Here is a 21,502-nt window from a genome sequence, read left to right as displayed (position 1 = left end):
ACATGAAGAGACATTTCTCCAAAAAAGACAAACAAATGGCCAATGGACACATGAAAAAATGCTCCTCATTACTCAGCATCAGGGAAATACAAATCAAAACCACAATGAGAGGGATGCCGGGTGGCTCAGTTGGTTGGACGACTGCCTTCAGCTCACGTCATGATCCTGGAGTCCTGAGATTGAGTCCCGCATCAGGCTCCCAGCTCCATGGGGAGTCTACTTCTCTCTCTGACCTTCTCCTCAGTCATGCTCTCTCTCACTGTCTCTCTCTCAAATAAATAAATAAAATCTTTAAAAAAGCAAAACAAAACCACAATGAGATACCAACTCCCACCACTCAGAATGGCTAAAATTGGCAAGTCATGAAACAACAGATGTTGGCAAATATGCAGAGAATGGGGAACCTTCTTAAACTACTGGTGGGAATGTAAGCTGGTACAGCCACTCTGGAAAAAAGTATAAAGTTTCCTCAAAAATTTAAAAATAGAGCTACCCTGTGATCTAGCGATTGCACTACTTGGTATTTACCCAAAGGATACAAACAGTGATTCAAAGGGGCTCCTATACCCCAATATTTATAGCAGCAATGTCCACAACAGCTCAACTGTGGAAAAAAATAAAATATTAAAAAATAAATAAATAAAACCCTGCCCTCAAAAGAAAAGAAGGTGGTTCAGAGTCACATTAAAAAAAAAAAAGAAAAGAAATCTTATCATTTGCAACAATGTCTATGGAACTAGAAGGTATTATGCTAACTGAAATAAGTCAGTCAGAGAAAGACAATTATTGTATGATTTCACTCATATGTAGAATTAAAGAAACAAAACAGCAGATCATAGGGAAAGGGGGGGAATAAAATAAGATGAAATCAGAAAGGAAAGCAAACCATAAGAGACTCAACTATAAGGAACAAACTGAAGGTTGCTGGAGGGGAGGTGCCGGGAGGGATGGAGGGATGGAGGACCTGGGGGAGGGGCATGAAGAAGGGCACAGGAAGTCATGAGCACTGGGTGTCACATGCCACTGATGGATCACTAAACTCTACCTCTGAAACTAGTAATACACTATGTTAAATCATTGAATTTAAGTTAAGTTTAAAAAATAAAAATAAACTTAAAAAACAAAATTTCTATCTCTTCTACATGGCCCGGAAGTTCTATGAAGATAGCAATCATATGTCTTTTTCACCAACGGTGCCAAAACGGTACAAAGGAGGTACACAAATACCTTCAAATGGACGATGATATGAAATCAGGAAGTGTGTGTTAAATTTCAGTCCCACCACTGAATGGTCAAGCACATTTGAGTAATTAATGTTTTCCATTTTTTACATTCCCTTCTATAATGTAGAGTAAGAGTAATCCCATTTTATAGGAGTTTTGCAATGATTAAATTGGGGAATATTTGACTAGTATATGATTCTCATGGCAAACACTTAGGGGGACAAGAAATGTGTCTTTTTGTTGTCTCTGTAAGTGAATTCAGTTTCTATTTCAGCCCCCATTCTGCTGGATAATAGAAATTTATTATCTACTAGCTAAGTGTTTTTTCAGTCATTTCCAGACAAATACCCCTACCCCTCCCTCCTCACCTCCCTGGAGGTAACCTGAATTCCACAGGGCTTTGCTCTATGAGAGTATGTGTCTGTGAAAGGGCATTAAGCCTCTAGTCTCATGTAACCATCATCTTCACACACACTGGCATCTACTGACATATCTGGTTTCCAGTCTGACTTCTGGTCATATGGTTCTTGTATCTGACTAAAAGCTTTAAGTTTGCCAGCTTTCTGGGGGTAGATCTGAGCCACACAAAAAAACATTCTGGTGCTTCTGGACCACTTGTGGGGAGCTCAGGGGCCCAGCTGGGCTGCCTTGCCTTGTCCATCTGGACACCACATGTAGCTCTTTCAGCTCTCCTGCATTTTCACCCATCTGGAACCTCCATGAAGCTCATGGCTTCTCAGGCTACTCCTGAAAATTAAAGCTCTGATTCTCTCTGCCTTCAGATCCTCTGATCTCCACGAAGGGTCTGTTCTTCCCATCCCTTCCTGCGGGACCGGTATGGGGACAGCAGTCTGCAATACCTTCCTAGTGACAAGCCAACACTCAACTCTCCAGCTCTCCTGATTCTGTGTTGTCTTCTTCTAAGGACACTTCTGTTGTTTGGTTATTGTTTCTTCCTAAAGCAGGAGAAACTGATTCCAACTGATCTTATAGTCTTATGACAATAAGACTGCTTATGACATAAATTAGGCACAATGAGTTATTTCAAGCTCAAAACTTTCTTACTCTCAAAGTTTGAAAATTATTCTTTCTCTTAAAATATTGTATTTGCCTTGAATTCAAAACCTTACTTGGAAGTCACAAGCCAAGACTTCACTCCCTTTTTTCTCGGTTCTACCACGACTACCATCCCTTTAAGATGGGTATGGAATTTCAATGAAAGGATCTTGAGATAAAGAGAAATAACTGAAAAGAAATTATTAAAAATATTGAGATTATTTGACTAATGTATCAAAATATCACCCAGTTAAATGTACATAAAAGATGTGTATGAGTTGGTCACAATTTCTTTATTTAGCACTGTTTCACTAAAAGCTTTGAAATCAATGCTCTTAAACTTTAATCAACACACAGTGTAAGCACTTAAAAGTCTCTCTTTGCTCCCTTTGTTTAAAGAAAAAATAAAAACCCTGTTCTCTATTTTTGGCAAGTCCATTACTTCTGTGTTGGTTTTTTTTTTTTTTTTTTTTGCTCTGACTGTGATACCTGCCTTAGATATTAAGTTCCTCTGGAGCAGAGATAGTATTTTTCCTAAATACTACATCCATTTCCTGAGAGATTGGTTCTGATAGCTCTTCCATCTTCCTTTGTCACTCACACAAAGACATGTGGCTCACTTTCCCTACTATTCTCATATACAGTCCTATATTTGAGCCCAAATAAACTACTTTCAGTTCACTTATTACCAATATCTATTGAGACGTTAACATATAACACATGTTGGGGCGGCAGGAAATCGAGAGTAATAATACCTAATGTTTGTTGAACACTACATACTGCACACTGTTCTTAATGTTTTAGGTGTTTTACTTCACGAACTTGTCCCAACTGTTTGAGGTTATGCTGTTATTATCTCCACCTACAGCTGAGGAATCTGAGTCTCTGAGAGATTAAGTATCTTGTCAAAAATTTCCCAGCCGCAACCAGAATTCCAACCTGTATCGTCTAGCTCCAAAGCCCATACTTCCAATATCTGCACTGCCTCAAGACTCAGAAGGCTTGTCAAATTTCTCTTAAAACTTGAGGGATCCTTAGGTAGAAATAAGTCCACATATGATTGACATTAAGAAGCTACAGTCCGGGGGTGCCTGGGTGGCTCTGTGGGTTAAAGCCTCTGCCTTCGGCTCAGGTCATGATCCCAGGGTCCTGGGATCGAGCCCCCGCATTGGGCTCTCCACTCAGCCGGGAGCCTGCTTCCTCCTCTCTCTCTGCCTGCCTCTCTGCCTACTTGTGATCTCTGTCTGTCAAATAAATAAACAAAATCTTATAAAAAAAAAAAAAAAAGCAGCAGCAGCAGCAGCTGCAGTCCGCTTAAGTGTATGGTGACTTCCTGTTATAAGTGGATTGGACAGGTGACATGGTTTTGAGTTATCTCCAGCACTCTGCCATACAGAAGACTCCCTGCCTGGTGGTCTATGTGTTCTCTCCCCTTGTGGTATATCTTTGCTGGGGAGAAGGGTGAATAAAGCTGAGTTTGAAAGCACTTTCACATAATGGTCTACAACTTCTTCTCTGATCTTTCTTATTCCTACCAATTAACCAACTTGTTTACAAACCTTGAGGGTTGGCCCTTTGTATTATTATGGGAGACTGTTAGACTTCGAGGCACTACCAAGTACATTCTAACATCCCATTGATTTCCTGTCTAAAAGAATATTGACTGCAGAAAATAAGGACACCATGGAGCCATGACTTCTGCTGTGGTCAAACAGAGGAAGCACAGAGCCCAGCAAAGGAAGTCAGTGGCCCATACATATTGGTGGTTAGGGTGAGAGCAAAGGGAGAGGTGAAATTTAAGAGGTCAAGCTATGGGCAGAAAACAGACTCCGGGAATTAAAAGAGCAAAAATAAAGAGTAGTCAAGGCTATTATTCAATAAAAACAGCTTGAAACCAGAAATATGTCAACATCCAGACAGAGTTGACTGAAGTCTCCAACTAAACAAGGGCATTACCTTAATCACTTGAATAAGCAGATGGGTCAACCCAATCTTGTCTTTTTGAACTCTTTTCTGAATGCCTACCTTTTCTGAAAGGAAAAGAAGGACATCATAATGTCATAAAGGCAGAGGGTATTTCATGCAACCTATAGATAGGAGCGTAGCTGGATCTCAGAAATACGAAAGGTTGCGGGCCCCTGAGAAGACCCTCTTTCTTTTCTGTCTCTGCATTTCTGCTGGACTCACCACTTGTCTGCTTGTTTTGCTTTCTCTATGATCACAACAGCTCATTAACTTTGGTGTTGGAGGCCCAGCTCACCTGGATTCTTTCTCTGGATTCCAGTGCTACATTCCGGGAAGAGAAGATTCTGATCGACGCAGCCTGTTCAGGTGACTACCCTTGGACTAAACAACTGTGCCTAGGTTTGGGGTCAAGTTGTGTTAGCATTGCTGATGAGACTCCACCACACAGGCCAGCACCTATCCTTCAATCTCACCATCTCCCAGGCCACTCTGCGCTGCGGTGAGGGTAAGATTAGATCGTATATATGAAAGGGTGCCATGAAAATGTAAAGCACTATTAGAATTTTCATGGCTGAAATTTGTAACCGTGGGGAAATATTTGAAGTTGTTTTTATGGTAATAATATTAGTTTCCACGCAGGATAAAGATACTCTGGAGATATATATATATAAAGAGCCCTGTAAGCTGGAGTCAATTTGTTTCATCTGACATTTTGTTCTGAACCTTTTTGCTTGCAAAGGATGCAGTGAGAGAAGGTCGGGCTTTCCAAGACCATCCTGATCTGTAGAGAAGAGACTCAGCCTTGGAGGAGGGGTGGGGCAATCACCATGTAATCACCACGTGGTACTCACTTGAAACAGAGACTGTTAAGCACCAGTCAAGGGTATCTGAAGAGGGAAGTGGCTGGATTTTTAGATTCCTGTATAGAATCCGTCTTCTGGAGAAGAGGCCAATTGTATGCCCTGGAGAGATGCTTTTTGTTGCTAGTGGTAATTGTTCCTCATTAACTTTGCCACAAAGCAGCTTTGGTGCACCATGCATAGCAGTGGATGTGGCTGCTTTTTTTCTAGTTAAATTCAAACTACTTTACACCATATGGTTCCTGGGCTGTAGATTTTTATTAAATTTCCTGAATCATCCTGCACTGTAAAAAACAAACAAATACTTAAAAGAAAAATATCGTGGTTTTTTTCATTTAAAAATTTCAGAGATTCTTATGCTTGAGAACACAGCTCCTATTTTTAATTGATAAAGCCTTAAAAACCCTTCTATCTCATACTTGAAATTCAAAGGACAAAGAAGATTGTTTTACTTGTAACTTGCTGTGTTACTTTGAGTAAATTACTTTTTTGGGTGAAGAGGCAACACCATCCTGCCTCCAGAGTGTTCTGGGGACACTTAAGCATAAAAACCGTCTGGGAGGAGTGAATCAGTTAAGCATCTGAATCTTGATTTTAGCTCAGGTCAGGATCTTAAGGTCCTGAGATTGAGCCCTGTGTCCAGCCCTGCTCTCAGAGCAGAGTCCGCTTGTCCCTCTCCCTCTGCTCCTACCCCCCTTGTGTTCTCTCTCTCTAAAATAAATTAAAAAAATCTTTACAAAAAAAATCCTGGAGCACAAAGAAACTCATGGCAGAATGTTTTCCTCTGCCTTGATGACAGTGCATTGTGGAATTTTTTTTTTTTAAAGATTTTATTTATTTATTTGACAGAGAGAGATTACAAGTAGTCAGAGAGGCAGGCAGAGAGAGAGAGGAGGAAGCAGGCTCCCTGCCGAGCAGAGAGCCCGATGCGGGACTCGATCCCAGGACCCTGAGATCATGACCTGAGCCGAAGGCAGCGGCTTAACCCACTGAGCCACCCAGGCGCCCCGCATTGTGGAATTTTAATTATTAATGTGCTGCTCCAATGTGTCCAAATGTTTATTTATTTATTTTTTTTAAGAAACGAGGCTATGGAAAATAGAGTACTTAGGATGACACTAGAGGGATTCATGTTCATAACGAGGAATTAAATATGGAGCCATCTTTTTAAAAATCCATAATTAGTTTTTTAAAAAAGTTGGAGATGAACAAAGGAAAGAGAACCACATAGAAATAATTAAACACTAAGATGATCAGAAGTAGGGCACCTGGGTGGCTCAGTGGGTTAAGCCACTGCCTTTGGCTCGGGTCATGATCCCAGGGTCCTGGGATCGAGTCCCGCATCGGGCTCTCTGCTCAGCGAGGAGCCTGCTTCCTCCTCTCTCTCTCTCTGCCTGCCTCTCTGCCTACTTGTGATCTCCCTCTGTCAAATAAATAAGTAAATTCTTAAAAAAAAAAAAAAAAAGATCAGAAGTAAAGGACATTAAGAGAAGATATGCATTCCTAAAAAACAAAATTCAACTGAGTAAATTTTAAAAATCTTATTGGTTTTATTCAGTGATTTATGAATAGGGAAGTATCCCATCAAGCAGATAGAAAGGAGTTCTTTGGAGCTATGCAAAATGAAAGATTTAATAGGCAGAAGGGAGTGGGAACAAGGAAGTTATACTTGGACAAAACAATGGGTTGATTATTACAAGGTGACTTTCTCTAGGGGATGACAAGTCTCCATTAGGCAGATTACCTAATGAGTGCTAATCAGGCAATTTCTGATTGGTTCCAGACTCAATTTCTAGTACAGCCAAAATTGTAACAAAGTCTACGTTTGGTGATGTGGGTCTTAGCATAAGTGACTCTATTTGGGCCTGTTGTCTTTAACAGCACGTGCACACACAGACACACACACACAAGAACAAAATGAAAATAACCTACCTGAACCTGAGACTTAAAAGGAGAAAATTTCCATATGGATCTGTTGATACCTTCTGCAGGAAAAAAAAAAAAAGAAAGATTTCCACTAGAGCTATACTATAGGTTATGGGGATGGATAATCTTGAACCTACAGCTAGTCAGTTGGTCCACAAAGACAGAAAACTTAGTAGGAGCCAGCCAATGGTGGAGAAAACACAATGCAGGGGACAAGACAGACATGATTACATCTTTGAGGAGCTTCTTATCTAGAGGAGAGAGATACACGAATAAAATGGCAGATGATGATAGCGCTACAGAGAAATAATACAGGGTGTTTCCAGGAACATATTAGAGGCACACGCAACCTGGAGAGTGGCAGTAGCCTGGACAGCCTCCTGTTCAACAGTGCTGAGTGAGAACAGAGAGCATAGCTTGTCTGCATTCCTGGCCTCCCCTCTACCAACCACCAATCACTCAAAGCTCAGAGGGAAGTTGGCAACTGTGGCTTAAAGAAAATGCTTGAATTTGAAGTCAAACCAGCTCTAGGTCCATCATCGCAAGTTGCAAGACCTCGAGCTTCCTCATCTCAGTTTCCTTGCTTATAAAATGGGAATAGTAAAATATGTCCAAGATTCTAAGTGATTATAAGATGCCTATTAACTTAATAAAAAATTTTCAAGGACTGGGTAAGGAGAGGGAGAAATTTCTCTCAATTATAGGGACTTCCTGATTTCAGCCACATCAATATGTAAAAATATGCCCATCATAAGTTTGAGGAATTATGGTGACCCAAAATTGTTTGTGAAGATTAGATGAGATTGGGGCCCCTGGGCGGTTCAGTGGGTTAAGCCTCTGCCTTTGACCTCAGGGTCCTGGGGTCAAGCTCCACATTGGGCTCTCTGCTCAGTAGGGAGGCTGCTTCTCCCTCTCTCTGCCTACTTGTGGTTTCTGTCAAATAAATAAATAAAATCTTTGAAAAAAGAAGAAAAAAAGATTAAATGAGATTATATGTGAGACTATACTTCCACACTGTGCTATGAACTGAGCATCTGTGTCCCCCCCACACACATACAATTCATATATTGAAATTCTACTCTCAATGTGGTGGTGTTAGGAGGCAGGAACTTCAGGAGGTAATTTGGTCTTGAGGGTGGAACCCTCATGAGTGGGATCAGTACCCTTAGAAGAAAAGACATGATCGCTTGCTCTCCTCACTCTCCTTCCCCATCCGTGTAAGGATACAAGATGAGAAGTCTGTAGATGAGTAAATGGTGTCAGCAGACACCAGGTCTGCCAGTGCCTTGATCTTAGACCTGCCAGCCTTACTTGCCTCACCCTCTGCATGGCCCCACCTTCAATAATATACAAGTGACTTGAAAAAAATGGATAGGACATTCAATCCTGGGATCAAATTTCTTCATGAGCCACTCTTATTAAGTATGACATATTGCTATTAATTACCAATACACAGAGTCTTTTAGAACCAAAAGGAAATGTAAAGTTCAATGAGTTCTTTCCTTAAATCTTATCACACAAAAAACTGAGAAACAAGACTTTTCTACCCCTATGGCATATGGCAAATTTGGGATAGAAAGAGGGCTTTTTTTTTTTTTAAGATTTTTATTTATTTAACAGAGAGATCACAAGTAGGCAAAGAGGCAGACAGAGAGAGAGGGAGAGAGGGAGAAGCAGGTTCCCCACTGAGCAGACAGCCCGACGCGGGGCTTGATCTCAGGACCCTGAGATCATGACCTGAGCTGAAGGCAGAGGCCCAACCCACTGAGCCGCCCAGGTGCCCCGGAAAGAGGGCTTTTTATAGGCAATGTTGACAATTGTTAGTAATTATGGTTCTATACAGTGAAATGCTGGATCTAGCTGGGTAACCTCAGCTCATATAAAGCAGCTGTAGAATACCAATCCCCCAAGTGAGCAATGCCTTAGCAACAGTGCAGCATGAGACTAAGCTGATAGGTTGTAGAACTGGGGTGGTGGGGATGGAGGATGTGTGAGAAATGCCGAGGTGTTCAACTCTGGTGTATCAGATGAGCTTCCTCCCCAAGGGAAACAAAATCATGCTCAGCCTGAGTGACAGGGATATTGGAATTGTAGGTCCTCTGTAGAGGGAAAGATTTACGTACCCCTCCAGCCGCCCTCCTAATGTCCCTAAGCAGTTTACCTTGGTCTGAAAATGACAAAGAGTGGGCCTCAGGTTTATGACTGCTTGGGGAAGGGGGCTGTTTACATTGGAATTGTAAGAGGTTATTACTTTCTTTGTAGTCACCAGGAGGCTGGGCTGCACGGAGCAATCACAATGCAGAAATCACAAGAAATGCATCTTCAAGTGCATTCAGTCATAGACCCACCTATACTCATGCCAGGCTTCCACAACTTGATACTGTAGCCACTTTCCTGAAGGCTTATCAAAGCCCTGCAGGCAGGATCCAGCTCATTATGGCTTTATCTATAGAGGGTGGATTAGGACAGGCTTGTCACCATCTCCCACCTTGGGACTTGATACCTGGTTAAATAATTAATTATTCTAAGCTCTCTGTAGCTGAAGGGAAGTCAAGTCAGGTCTCTTATCCTCCGTGGGGCTCTATCTGGCAGGAGACTGACCGGCCTGCGCTTCAACCTTAAGACAACCTGAGGCCAGGCGGCTCCATGCAAAACCACCCGTTAGAGTCGCAGGATGTTGAAGCCGGAAGAAGGCGATACAATTTGTATTCAGGATTACTTCATTTAGTTCACATACATAATTTGACTCGCTTAACAGATGCAAGATCAGAGACTAGGAAAGCGTAAGCAAGTTGCTCCGTGTGGGGCGACAGGTCAGTAAAGGACCTGGCAGTCCCGAAGGTGGGGGCCACCCCTCTCCCCCAGTGGTCTACCTGTGAGGGATCCCTGTCCTTAGACACGGAGCCGGAGTCAGGGCTGCAGCCTTTTCCTGCTATACCCCGCCAGCCCGAGCAGCTCCCTCTCCGGGTGACTAGCAGACGCCGAGTCTCCACGCCTTGCTCGGTGGCGCCTATCTTGTCTTTGTTTGGAGTAATGGAAAATCTGAGAACGGGGGAGGCGTGACTTCAATATTCATATCATTTTTAAACAAACGATTTCCTAATTTGTGTGTTTCATCCCTGGTGACTCTTCCGTAGGCAGCGCCTGCCGCGCCGCGAGCCCTTCCTTCTGCTATCCCCACCCACCGACACCCACCGAGCCCGCGGCCTCCCTCCGCAGCTGAGAGAGAACAGCGGAGAGCAGACGAAACAGCTAGGGCCGCGGGTGGGAGGCTGTTCCCGGAGCTCGCGGCTGGCATGGAGAGTTCCCCATTCATAAAATTAACACCTCTGCTCGCCGACTTCCCGCCGGCCCCAAGCAGCCCCATCCGCCGCGGGCTAGGACTGGGTCCCGGGCGCTCTGTTCCAAGGGCCAAGGGGCCTAAACTGACGCGTTTCCGCGTTTCTCCAGGGAGTCCCGTTTTAGAAATCCTATCTTGTCCTCAGTCGGTATGGACGACTGGAATCGACCGCGGACGAGAACTCGGGGTTGAAACCAAGACCGAAAATGGCTTGTGGTTCCATCCGTAAATAAAACCTCACCCTTTGACTTCAGGCTGTCCGACATTTTGTGACTTGCATTTTTTGCTCCATCGTAGATCCAGGAAGCGCCTGTCAAACCATGCCACCTATCCATTTGTAAACAACTGGCTATTTAGGGCCCCTTCTACCCTTGTATGGTGATGGGTGGGAGCGCGGAGCGGGCACGGGAGAGGACGGCAGGGGCGGGGCGGGGCAGGGCGTTGCACTAATTCGAGGTGCAATCTCCATCCAAATAATACATTAGTATTAACAATGATCCTCTCCACGAAACCCTTAAAATTGGCCCTTGACTCCCGTCGCAGCAAAAGGCGAGCCCTTATTCGCTGAGCTGACGCCTCCTCGGCTCCCCCCGCCCCCCACTACTCGCTGCTCTGGAAATTACAACTCCTCAGCACGCCGCGCAGGGAGGCGGCGGCGGCGGCGGGAGGGAGGCGGGGAGGGGATTCCCGAGCCAGCCGGGCACTCGTCCTCCGCCCGCCGGCTGCAGCGTCGCGCGGCCAAGGTCAGAGGCGCCGCAGGAGCGGCAGCAGCGAACCCAGGAAGCGGGTCAATCCTTGCGGAGGGGAAAAAGCCCCAGGGCGCATTTGCCCCGCACCAGCAGCCGCCGGAGAGGGCGGCGAGCGAAGGTCCCCGAGCCGGCCGGGCTCCGCCGAGACAGTCGCTGGAGCGGCGACCCTGCACGCCAGGTGGCGGCCCCTCGGTCCGCGCGCGGGGAACCGGGGCTCCACCGCCCGCTCTGGGCGCTGTCCGTCGCCTCGTGGTGCTGAACCCAGCCCCACGGCCGAGCGGCCTGCTCACCCGCCTTCTCGCCTACGGATCGCTCTGATTGGGGCGGGGCAGGGGCAAAAGGGAGCCCTTGAGCAGCTGCCCACTGGAGACGAGGGGCTGAAACAGAACAGCTAGAAACGGCAGCCCGGCCGCTGGTCCTGATGTGCAGAGGAGACGCGCGCTGCAGCCGGCGGCGGCGCTAGTGCTGATTCATCACCTCGAGCGCCTCTCAGGCCATCGCGAGGGCAGCCGACTGGCTCTGGACTCTGCCCGCAGGTTGAAGCCGCTGGCGCAGGAGCCTCGCAGGCAGGAGGTGAGGACCCCCTCCCGTCTCTTGCCCCTAGTGGTCCTTAGGCGGTGGCCCCAGGACAGAGAGAGGGGCGTGCCCCCGGGCTGTGAAGTGGTCATGTCTGTGTAATGCCCTCGCTTGCAGTCTCTCCGGTGCTAACCACGCTTGGTCCCCTCCGCCTGTCTCTGGAGCTCGGGTCGTTCCACATCCCACCCTGAGCAGCTCGGTCTGCCCGCGCCGCGATGGAGGAGGAGCTGAAGTGCCCCGTGTGCGGCTCCCTGTTTCGGGAGCCCATCATCTTGCCCTGTTCCCACAACGTCTGCCTTCCTTGCGCTCGTACCATCGCTGTGCAGACACCGGACGGTGAGCAGCACCTGCCCCAGCCACTCCTGCACTCCCGGGGCTCCGGGCTACCGGCCGGCGCCGCTGCGGCGCCCCCTCTGGACCACGACGCTGCGGCTGGCCCAGCCTGCGGCGGCGCGAGCGGGAGCGCAGCTGGCGGCCTGGGCGGCGGTGCGGGAGGTGGTGGGGACCACGCGGACAAGCTGAGCTTGTACAGTGAGACAGACAGTGGTTATGGTTCCTACACCCCGAGCCTCAAGTCCCCCAACGGGGTTCGCGTGCTGCCCATGGTGCCTGCACCGCCTGGCTCCTCGGCCGCCGCGGCCCGGGGTGCCGCCTGCTCCTCGCTGTCTTCCTCCTCCTCAAGCTCCATCACGTGTCCGCAGTGCCACCGCAGCGCGTCCCTGGACCACCGAGGCCTGCGCGGCTTCCAGCGAAATCGGCTGCTCGAGGCCATCGTGCAACGGTACCAGCAGGGCCGCGGGGCAGTGCACGGGGCGTCCGCAGCCGCTGCAGTGGCCATCTGCCAGTTGTGCGACCGCACCCCGCCTGAACCGGCCGCCACGCTATGCGAGCAGTGCGACGTGCTCTACTGCGCTGCCTGCCAGCTCAAATGCCATCCATCCCGCGGACCCTTCGCTAAGCATCGCCTGGTGCAGCCGCCGCCGCCGCCCGCGCCTGCTGAGGCCGCCTCAGCATCCCCAGGCGCGGCCCAGGGCGCCCCCAGCGGAGGCGGCGGCTGCAAGAGCCCGGGGGGCGCCGGCGCGGCTGGGGGCAGCGCGGCCCGCAAGTTCCCTACGTGCCCCGAACACGAAATGGAGAACTACAGCATGTACTGCCTGAGCTGCCGAACCCCGGTGTGCTATCTGTGCCTGGAGGAGGGCCGTCACGGCAAGCACGAGGTGAAGCCGCTGGGAGCCATGTGGAAACAGCACAAGGTGAGCACAGGCTGGGCGGGGCGGGGCGGGGGCGCACAGGTGCAAAGAAGAAGGTGCGAGAAGAGTGCCTGGCCTCTTCCCTGGAGAGATGGCAGAAGGCAGGATTTACTTCATTCATTCATTCCCTCATCATTTATTTGACAAACGCTGAAATGAATCCAGATACTCTGAACCAGGTGTGGGGAAGGAGAAGAGCATGGAAAGATGACTTAGGTGATCCCCTTCCCCCTGACAGTGTATGATTCTGCACAGAGGGCACCCAGAATGCAGAAGCAGAGCTTTTTCACTCCCAAAGTTGACTTATAAATTACCCTGACAGCCCTTCCGGAATTATGATATTCAGGGCCCCCTTCCTCAGTGGAAAAAGATTTTTTAAATGCAAGTGTTCCCACCCACTTGCAGGAAAATGTCTGATGTTTCCCCACTCTTGGTTCATCTTCCCTGAAGGCAGCAAGGATTCTATCCTAGCCGTCAGTGAGAGGACACACTAATTCCTACAGAGCAGAATTCCCCTCAGCTTCCAGAGCAGAAACTTGCCTACTTTCTCAAGAAGTCTCCAGCACTTTCTAGCCCCAGAATACCTCTGGGGAAGACATAATTCCTTGTGGGCCTTATTTGAGAATTTGGGTGTGTGCCCTTTTAAGAAGAGAACATCATTTCCCCCCAGAGACTTTGCCTTGCTGGGACTCTGCCCCTAATGGCAGCAGAAGTATGGGGGCCCTGCAGAGCAAGCCATACTTTCCTCCGCAGGCTGCTGCACACCTTCTTCCCCACTGACTTGCCTGGGGCTGCCACCTCCCTAGTGAAAAAGGAACAGACTCTAAGTGCCAACTCTTGCCTGTCAGTGTGTCCTCGGTACCTGTCCTTGGGAGGGAGAATCCTCAATATCAGGTCACATCCTTGTTCAGGTTCCCAGGCAAGAGTGGGGTCAGTTCTCCTAATGAATTTTCACCTTAATTTTCTATCCAAAGGCCAAGCCATACAACTGGACTCACAGTACCCAAGGTCAATGATTCTGGCCTAACAGAGTTAGAGTCCCTTGTCTGATGAATACAACTATATCTGAAAATTTGTACACTTATCATTCAATATCCTCTTTCCAGTAAACTCTCACCCCCCAAAGAGGCAGAGGTCTCTGAATGGCCCATCAGGAACTATGCATTCTGCTTGAGGAGGAAAGACATGGGAAAATAAGCAATTTGCCATGCTTACCTTGCATCATACAACTGGAAATGGACAAAAAAGGTAGCATAGATGAGAAGAGAAGGAACTAAGCATTCCTCTCATAGATCTGCTGTATTTAGTTACTATATCATTTCATCTGCTACAATGTGTGTGCTATTATTATAATTTAACATTTTCAAATAAAAAATCAGAAAAGAAATGGGGAAAACATCAGACATCCACCTTGGAGTAGGAAATTTGCAGGAGACATCATTTCACAAATAAAATCTTTTGCAAAAAGGCTGTGATCAAGACAAGAGGTGTAAGTTCACATTCAGATTTCACGAGCTCTTACATTTTCACAGCCTAGAGGCCAGAATTAACTCTAGGTGTTGCCATCTAAATCTTTAGGCTTAGTGGAGAGCGGAAACCAACATGAATTGAGAGGAGCATGCAATCTTTTTTTTTTTTTTAAAGATTTTATTTGTTTATTTGACAGAGATCACAAGTAGGCAGAGAGGCAGGCAGAGAGAGAGAGAGAGGAGGAAGCAGGCTCCCTGCTGAGCAGAGAGCCCGATGCGGGGCTCGATCCCAGGACCCTGGGATCATGACCTGAGCCGAAGGCAGAGGCTTTAACCCACTGAGCCACCCAGGCGCCCCGAGCATGCAATCTTAAAAGACTAAGATTCTTGCCAGGAAAAGTAAGTTGGATAATGATCTATGGTTTTGAGAACCAAGATTATGCAGGAAAAAAAAATCACTAGTCATCCCTCCCTTGGTATCCATAGCACTTTTAGAACATTTCTATCCTCAATCAACAATGCAAAGTTGAGGAAATATTTTAAGCACAGGTGATATTTGCTCAACAGAGTGGGAAAGTTATGTGTGGGAAATAGGACTACACAGAGTCTAGTGTCTCAATTTTATATGTAATGCCACAGCTTCAAGGAACTAAGACATCCTCCCAAATCCAGAAGGAATGATGTGAGATACTTTTCAAGAATGAATAGAAGTTCTCCTGTTATCTTTTAGCAGGTGCCATTCTTCTACAGAAAGGACAGTCATTGAATGCTCACTATGAGGCGCTCGATGAGGGGCCAGGGAGCGCAAGTGGAACGTTTGGTCTGGTTTTGTGGACAGGCTTCTAGACCTCCACTGTGAGGGTAGCTACTTTTGAAAGAGAAACTGGAACACTCAATTTCACAGGCCCACCGGGACAGTTTAAGTTCAGTGAAACTTAAAGCCTCTGTTTTTATCATCCAAAAATCCCAGCAGCCATGACAAAGCCTTATGGTACTATCAGAACTAGATTTGGGACAGAAATACTTCCCTAACATGCCTGTGACTTCAGAAGCCTTCATTAAGGCCCTGCTCTAATTCCTCACAAGTGTGACCAGAGTTTGTCATCTAATTAGTGATTTTTTAGCAAAAAGAACTCTAAGTGACACTGAAATCTATTTTAAAACAAGGTTGATTATCACCTTTTGAAAACAGTGTAAAAACTTTAGGTTTAGGGCCACCTGGGTGGCTCAGTGGGTTAAGCCTCCACCTTCAGTTCAGGTCATGGTCTCAGGGTCCTGGGATCAAGCTCCTAATCGGGCTCTCTGCTCAGTGGGGAGCCTGCTTCCTCCTCTCTCTCTGCCTGCCTCTCTGCCCACTTGTGGTCTCTGTCAAATAAATAAATAAAATCTTAAAAAAAAAACTTTAGGTTTGGGCTAAACACATTTTTACGAATTTAATTTCTTATTGAAGTATAATTGGCATATGATATTCTATTAGCTTCACATGATTTGACATTTATATACATTGTGAAATGACCACAACACATCTAAATTACCATCTGTCCCCATACAAAGTTAATACAATACTACTGACTGTATTGCCCCAGCATGTACATTATATCCTCATGATTTAGTTATTTTATAACTGAAAGTTTGTATCTCTTGATTCCCTTCACTCATTTCACACACACCCAAACCCCTTCCTCTCTGGCAACCACCCCTCTGTTCTCTGCATCTATAAGTCTGAGTTTTCTTTTTTTTATTTGTTTTTTAGAATCCACTTTTAATTAAATCATGTGGTAGTAGTCTTTCTCTGACTTTTCTTTTTTTTTTTTTGAAGATTTTATTTATTTATTTGACAGGGAGAGAGAGAGATCAGAAGTAGACAGAGAGGCAGGCAGAGAGGGGGAGGCGAGCTCCCTGCTGAGCAGAGAGCCCGATGTGGGGCTCAATCCCAGGACCCTGAGATCATGACCTGAGCTGAAGGCAGAGGCTTATCCCACTGAGCCACCCAGAAACCCCTCTCTGACTTATTTCACTGAGCATAATACCCTCAAGGTCCATCCACGTTGGCAAAAGTGGCAAAGTCTCATTCTTTTTATGGCTGAGTAATATTCGCACACGTGTGTGTGTGTGTGCACATGCATGTACCATATCTTCTTTATCCATTCATCTATTGATGGACCCTTGGGTTGCTTCTATATGTTGGTTATTATAACACATTTTTAGATGGTTCTTCTGGAAAAGTATTAATCATTTCAAAGAACTTCTGATGTGAAGAAACATGTTGTGAAAGATAGGACACAGAGGGGAAGCTTTCAGGAGAGCTTCTTTTTGCCTATTCATGATGGAACTCTAATTGTCCTGAAGCAGGGGGAAAGGATCATTGTGAGCTCTTTCTCTCCCATAGAGTGACATGTCACAGAATGTCAACCAAGTCTTCCGTAACATCTGCTGGGTGCAAATGGTTAACCCTGAAATTAAAATGAGTAGAAACTGGGGCACCTGGGTGGCTCAGTCCTTAAGCATTTGCCTTTGGCTCAGGTCAAGCATCTGCCTTCAGCTCAGGTCATGATCTCAGGGTCCTGGGATCAACCGCATCAGGCTCCCTGCTCAGCGGGAAGCCTGCTTCTCCCTCTCCCACTCCCCTGTTTGTGTTCCCTCTCTCGCTGTCTCTGTCAAATAAATAAAATCTAAAATAAATAAATAACTAAATAAATAAAATGTAAAATGGGTAGAAATTGATTCCTGAACTGAGGTATAAAATGCAGGATAAATCCTTCTTTAGAAACCTTTGGAGAACCCTGGAAAATAAGACAGTATTAAAATGAAATCTTGTAGGGTGCCTGGGTGGCTCAGTGGGTTAAAGCCTCTGCCTTTGGTTCAGGTCATGATTCCAGGGTTCTGGGATCAAGCCCCACATCGGGCTCTCTGCTCGGCAGGGAGCCTGCTTCCTCCTCTCTCTCTCTGCCTGCCTCTCTGCCTACTTGGTATCTCTGTCAAATAAATAAATAAAATCTTTTAAAAAATCACCCTGAATAAGGTCCAGTACATTAAAAAAATAATAATAAAAATTAAAAATAAACGAAATCTTGTTGATACCCTAGGATTACCGTTCCTAATGAGTCATCACTTCACAAGAGCAAAGGAGGTGATAAGGTCTGGAAATCTCAGGGAAAACAAGATGTCAGGCTCCTCTCATGTCCTGAGGTTCTGCCAAATGGCACGTGGCTTCTCAGCACTGTATTCCTACCTTGTTTTATAAAAGGGATAAGGAAAGGCATTTCCCCTTTAGCGCCTCCGAGGAAAGATTCCTCCATTAAAAGAAAAAACACAAAAATAAGAAAGGCAGAACATGTAATCATGGCTGAACTATGATCAGAAGTACACTTACTTGATTGAATACTGGTCGTACATTCTAATTTGGAGACGAAAAAATTTGTTTTAGGTTTTTCTTGTAGAATTCTATCATACATTTGTATCCTCTTTTTCTTTAATAATACGATATAAATATATTTCCTGTCAGTTAATGTACATCATTTCTGATGACTGCATGCCATTCCTTCATAAGGATTTAATATTTTATTTGATCAAAGTGTCAGTGCCGGCCTTTAGGTTGTTTTCAGTCTTTTGCCGCTATAAACATCTTTCTAATCAAATCTGTGCCTATGCTCAAAAAAAAAAAAAATCTATGCCTATGCTCTTAATTATTTCCTCAGGTTAAATTTCTAAATATGGAGATGCTATGTGAAAAGATTGCTGGCCTTAAGATATTTAATGTTGCCAAATTGCCTTCCATAAAGTTTATACCTATTTTCTCCCAATAGAAAAACTATGTAAGTAATAAAAAATCCATGTCGAAGGAACCATGGGGAGTGAAAATAAGGTGGATTACCTTGTTTCTCATAATTAGTTTCCTATTTTCATCACATTATTGTTAGATCGATTTTTAAATCTAGATCTAGATTTTTATATTTTTAACTACTAGTTGGCGATCTGCCTTCTCTCAAAAGTTGGTTTGATCTGAGCAGCTATTGCCCAAGTACCCCTCTTGATTTGAAGGCCTATGAAAAGACTAAGCCTTCAGGGCTGACCTGAGGGCATTTTAGGGTGGGGTTGGATGGGGGATAGAGAGTTCCGTAGAAAGAAGTACTTGGTAAAACTCTTTGGGGAGGTCTGAGTCCTACCACTCTATGGCTGATTGCTGTACACTAGCTGCCGATTCTAAGACCAGTGCTTTGGGAGGGCAATGCATCAGGGTCCTCAAAGCACGTGGCACGGAAATATGCACAATCTGAGTGAAAACCTAGATTTTTGAGAGGTTGAATCTTTGACCACCTCCGAAGTTCTCAGAAATGAAGGCTAAGGTCTAAATGGCTTCCATTCCACCTGCCCCAGGTTGGAAGAACCAATGGGTAATCTGCTTCAACTTCTGGAAACATGAGCTTATTCTTATAACTAAAGTCTACCACATCCTCTCAAACCACCCTCTCTATGCTAACATCGCCACGTTTGATTTAATTCCAAGCAGGTTGGGAATTTCGGAAGAATTATTAAAAAGAACCCTTATGTTAACAGCCTTTGGAAGGTATGCCTCCCTCAGCATTCCACACATTTGGAAAACAGAAAGTGGGTTTCAGAGAAGAAGGCAAAAACCCATAAATTTGAACTGCTTTTACCTTCTTTTTGAAGACTGTTCGTAGACATAGAAGGGTTTAGAATTTAGGAAAACCTTGAGGAATGCGAAAGGACATTACCAGTGGTAGATCTACTTCCTACTGTCATACCGTGGTGTCACTCCATGGTTGAGGTTTCGTATTTTAGGTATCCTTTGCGTGGATAGATATTCATGGTGATGAGACTTTAGCTGTGGATGTTAACCATGTGGAGTGTTCCAGAGGGGAGCTTTCTCTTCCTCTCTGAGACAAATCAGGGAAAGGGTTGACAAACTATCGCCCACCATCTGTTTTTGTAAATAAAGTTCTATTGGCACACAACAATGCTCATTTGTTTATATATTGCCAAGGGCTGCCTTTGCCAGCAGTGGCAGTTGGAAGAGGGGAGTAGCTTCAACAGGGCTCCGTGGACTGCAGAGCTGAGAATATTTACCGTCTGGTCCTCTGTAGGGAAACAGTGTTCTGACCTCTTGACTAGGACCTGTGACCACAGTGTGGTCCACTGAGCAGCAGCACCCAGGAGCTTGTTGGAAATGTAGACTCATGAGACCTGCTGCAGTCATAATCACGGACTCAGGATTTGCATGTCAGCAAGATCCCATGTTGACTCATACGTACTTTAGTATTTGAAAAACCCTGATGGGGATGCTTTCTGGGGCCCAGGGCACTGGGCCCACCATTCTAACTGTGCAAGTCATCTGAGAAATGGGGTTCCCCCTCAAGCCTGAAGATACTCGACACATGGACCCTAAGGAGTCTGCGTAGACTGAACCAGAGAGTCTTACTTAATTACTCTGGCACTAAACAGAATCTTTGGTTCAGCAAATTCTGCATGCGGGTAGACAAGGCAGTGTTCAAGGACCCAGAGGAGCAGGAATCTCTGAGAAGTCGAAGTGTGTGCAGAGCCATCTGGGCCCTCCTGGGCTCCAGCATGGGTGTCTTGGGAGAAAGAAACGCTGGACAACTGATCTTTGCTGCTTTCCTGGATTGAAGAGAAACCCACTGACTGTTGGTATCTCTGCATTTCCTTTTGGTTTGCTAATTAGTTGTTCTATAAAGTGCTTTATCCACTCGAGCCAGTTTTGAAGGGCCTGCCTAGGGAATGGTGGAGGTTGGAAGTATCAAAACCATGGAACCTCAAGGGGCAAGGGAGAATCCAGGTGACATTGGAGAGGAGGTGGGGGGGTGTGAATTTGCCCCTCCCCACTTGGAACTTCCTCTTAGAAAGCAAGAACTGTGCAGGGTTTACAATTTTTAATTCCTGGAATAGGCTGTTTTCCAGCAGACATCATAAATTCCAGCCTCCTCATTGTGCAGATGAGGAAATCCAGGCACAGGGGCTTGCTAAAGTTGCACTGCAAGTTGTGAAATGATCCTGGAAAAAAGATGATCCTTTAAATTTCTTCACTGTACATTTTGATTAACTATAAAAATGTAATAGAATGCTGTGTACGTATCTGAACAAAAGCACATGTGTACAGCATCATCTAAAGAGTAATTATGAATGAAAGAAATATTTTTAAAGGTACAGACAGAGAGTGGGACACAACCCCTCTTTCATTCAACTGTAATGGAGCAGCAGAAAATGGAAATTAACGGGTGAGGAAGAGACAAACATCCTGTTTAGAATAAAAAGCATAAAAGAGTTTGAGGAGTGCCTGGGTGGCTCAGTTGTTGAGCGTCTGCCTTTGGCTCAGGTCATGATCCCAGGGGCCTGGGCTCCTTGCGCAGTGGGAAGCCTGCTTCTCCCTCTCTTACTCCCCCTGCTTGTGTTCCCTCTCTCACTGTGTGTCTCTCTCTGACAAATAAACAAAATCCTTTTTAAAAAAAAGAGAGAGGGCGCCTGGGTGGCTCAGTGGGTTAAGCCGCTGCCTTCGGCTCAGGTCATGATCTCAGGGTCCTGGGATCGAGTCCCGCATCGGGCTCTCTGCTCAGCAGGGAGCCTGCTTCTCTCTCTCTCTCTCTCTGCCTGCCTCTCCATCTACTTGTGATTTCTCTCTGTCAAATAAATAAATAAAATTTAAAAAAAAAATAAAAAATAAAAAAAGAGAGAGAGTTTGAGGGCTGGAGAGAACAGAACAGATCACATAGCACCCCTTCTTCATTCTCCAGGTGGCTCTAGAGGGGTTAAGTGGTTTGGAGGTGAGAGTAGGGAATGGTCCAGAAGGGACAAAGACAGGTGAGGTGGGGCTAGTGAGCTCGACAGTGTGGAAGAGGTCTAAATGACAGACATAGCAGACAGGAACCCTGGCACCTGCCAGCAGGGGCCTTGGTCACATGTCATTTGAAAAATCTGTTCAGACGGTACATAGTTTTTTAAAATGAGGTCAAGGTTGTGCTAGGAGAGTAGGCAAATATTTGTACAAATATTGTCCAAACTCTCAATCCTTGTTAATAATTTGATTCTAGGTGGCAGTAGTAAAACAGGGAATC

At 45.7% G+C, this 21,502-nt stretch overlaps 1 protein-coding gene across 2 annotated transcripts in view; it reads left to right on the top strand.

Annotated features, from left to right (window-relative positions):
- Nucleotides 1-10,775: 10,775 nt before the first annotated feature.
- Nucleotides 10,776-21,502, top strand: part of TRIM67 (tripartite motif containing 67) — a 44,854-nt gene continuing 34,127 nt past the window's right edge. Inside the window, exons 1-2 of one of the 2 annotated variants that reach the window (XM_059170477.1) lie at nucleotides 10,776-11,692; nucleotides 11,813-12,948. In XM_059170477.1, the coding sequence (XP_059026460.1) occupies nucleotides 11,911-12,948 (1,038 nt within the window). In that variant the 5' untranslated portion in view covers nucleotides 10,776-11,692; nucleotides 11,813-11,910. Of the gene's footprint in view, nucleotides 12,949-21,502 lie in introns of both variants that reach the window. The other variant, XM_059170479.1, reaches the window with a different exon arrangement.

This window comes from Mustela lutreola, chromosome 4 (assembly GCF_030435805.1).
Source record: "Mustela lutreola isolate mMusLut2 chromosome 4, mMusLut2.pri, whole genome shotgun sequence".
Lineage (NCBI taxonomy): Eukaryota > Metazoa > Chordata > Mammalia > Carnivora > Mustelidae > Mustela > Mustela lutreola.
Note: the sequence above shows the minus strand (reverse complement) of the source record. Positions and strands in the feature narration are given on the sequence as shown.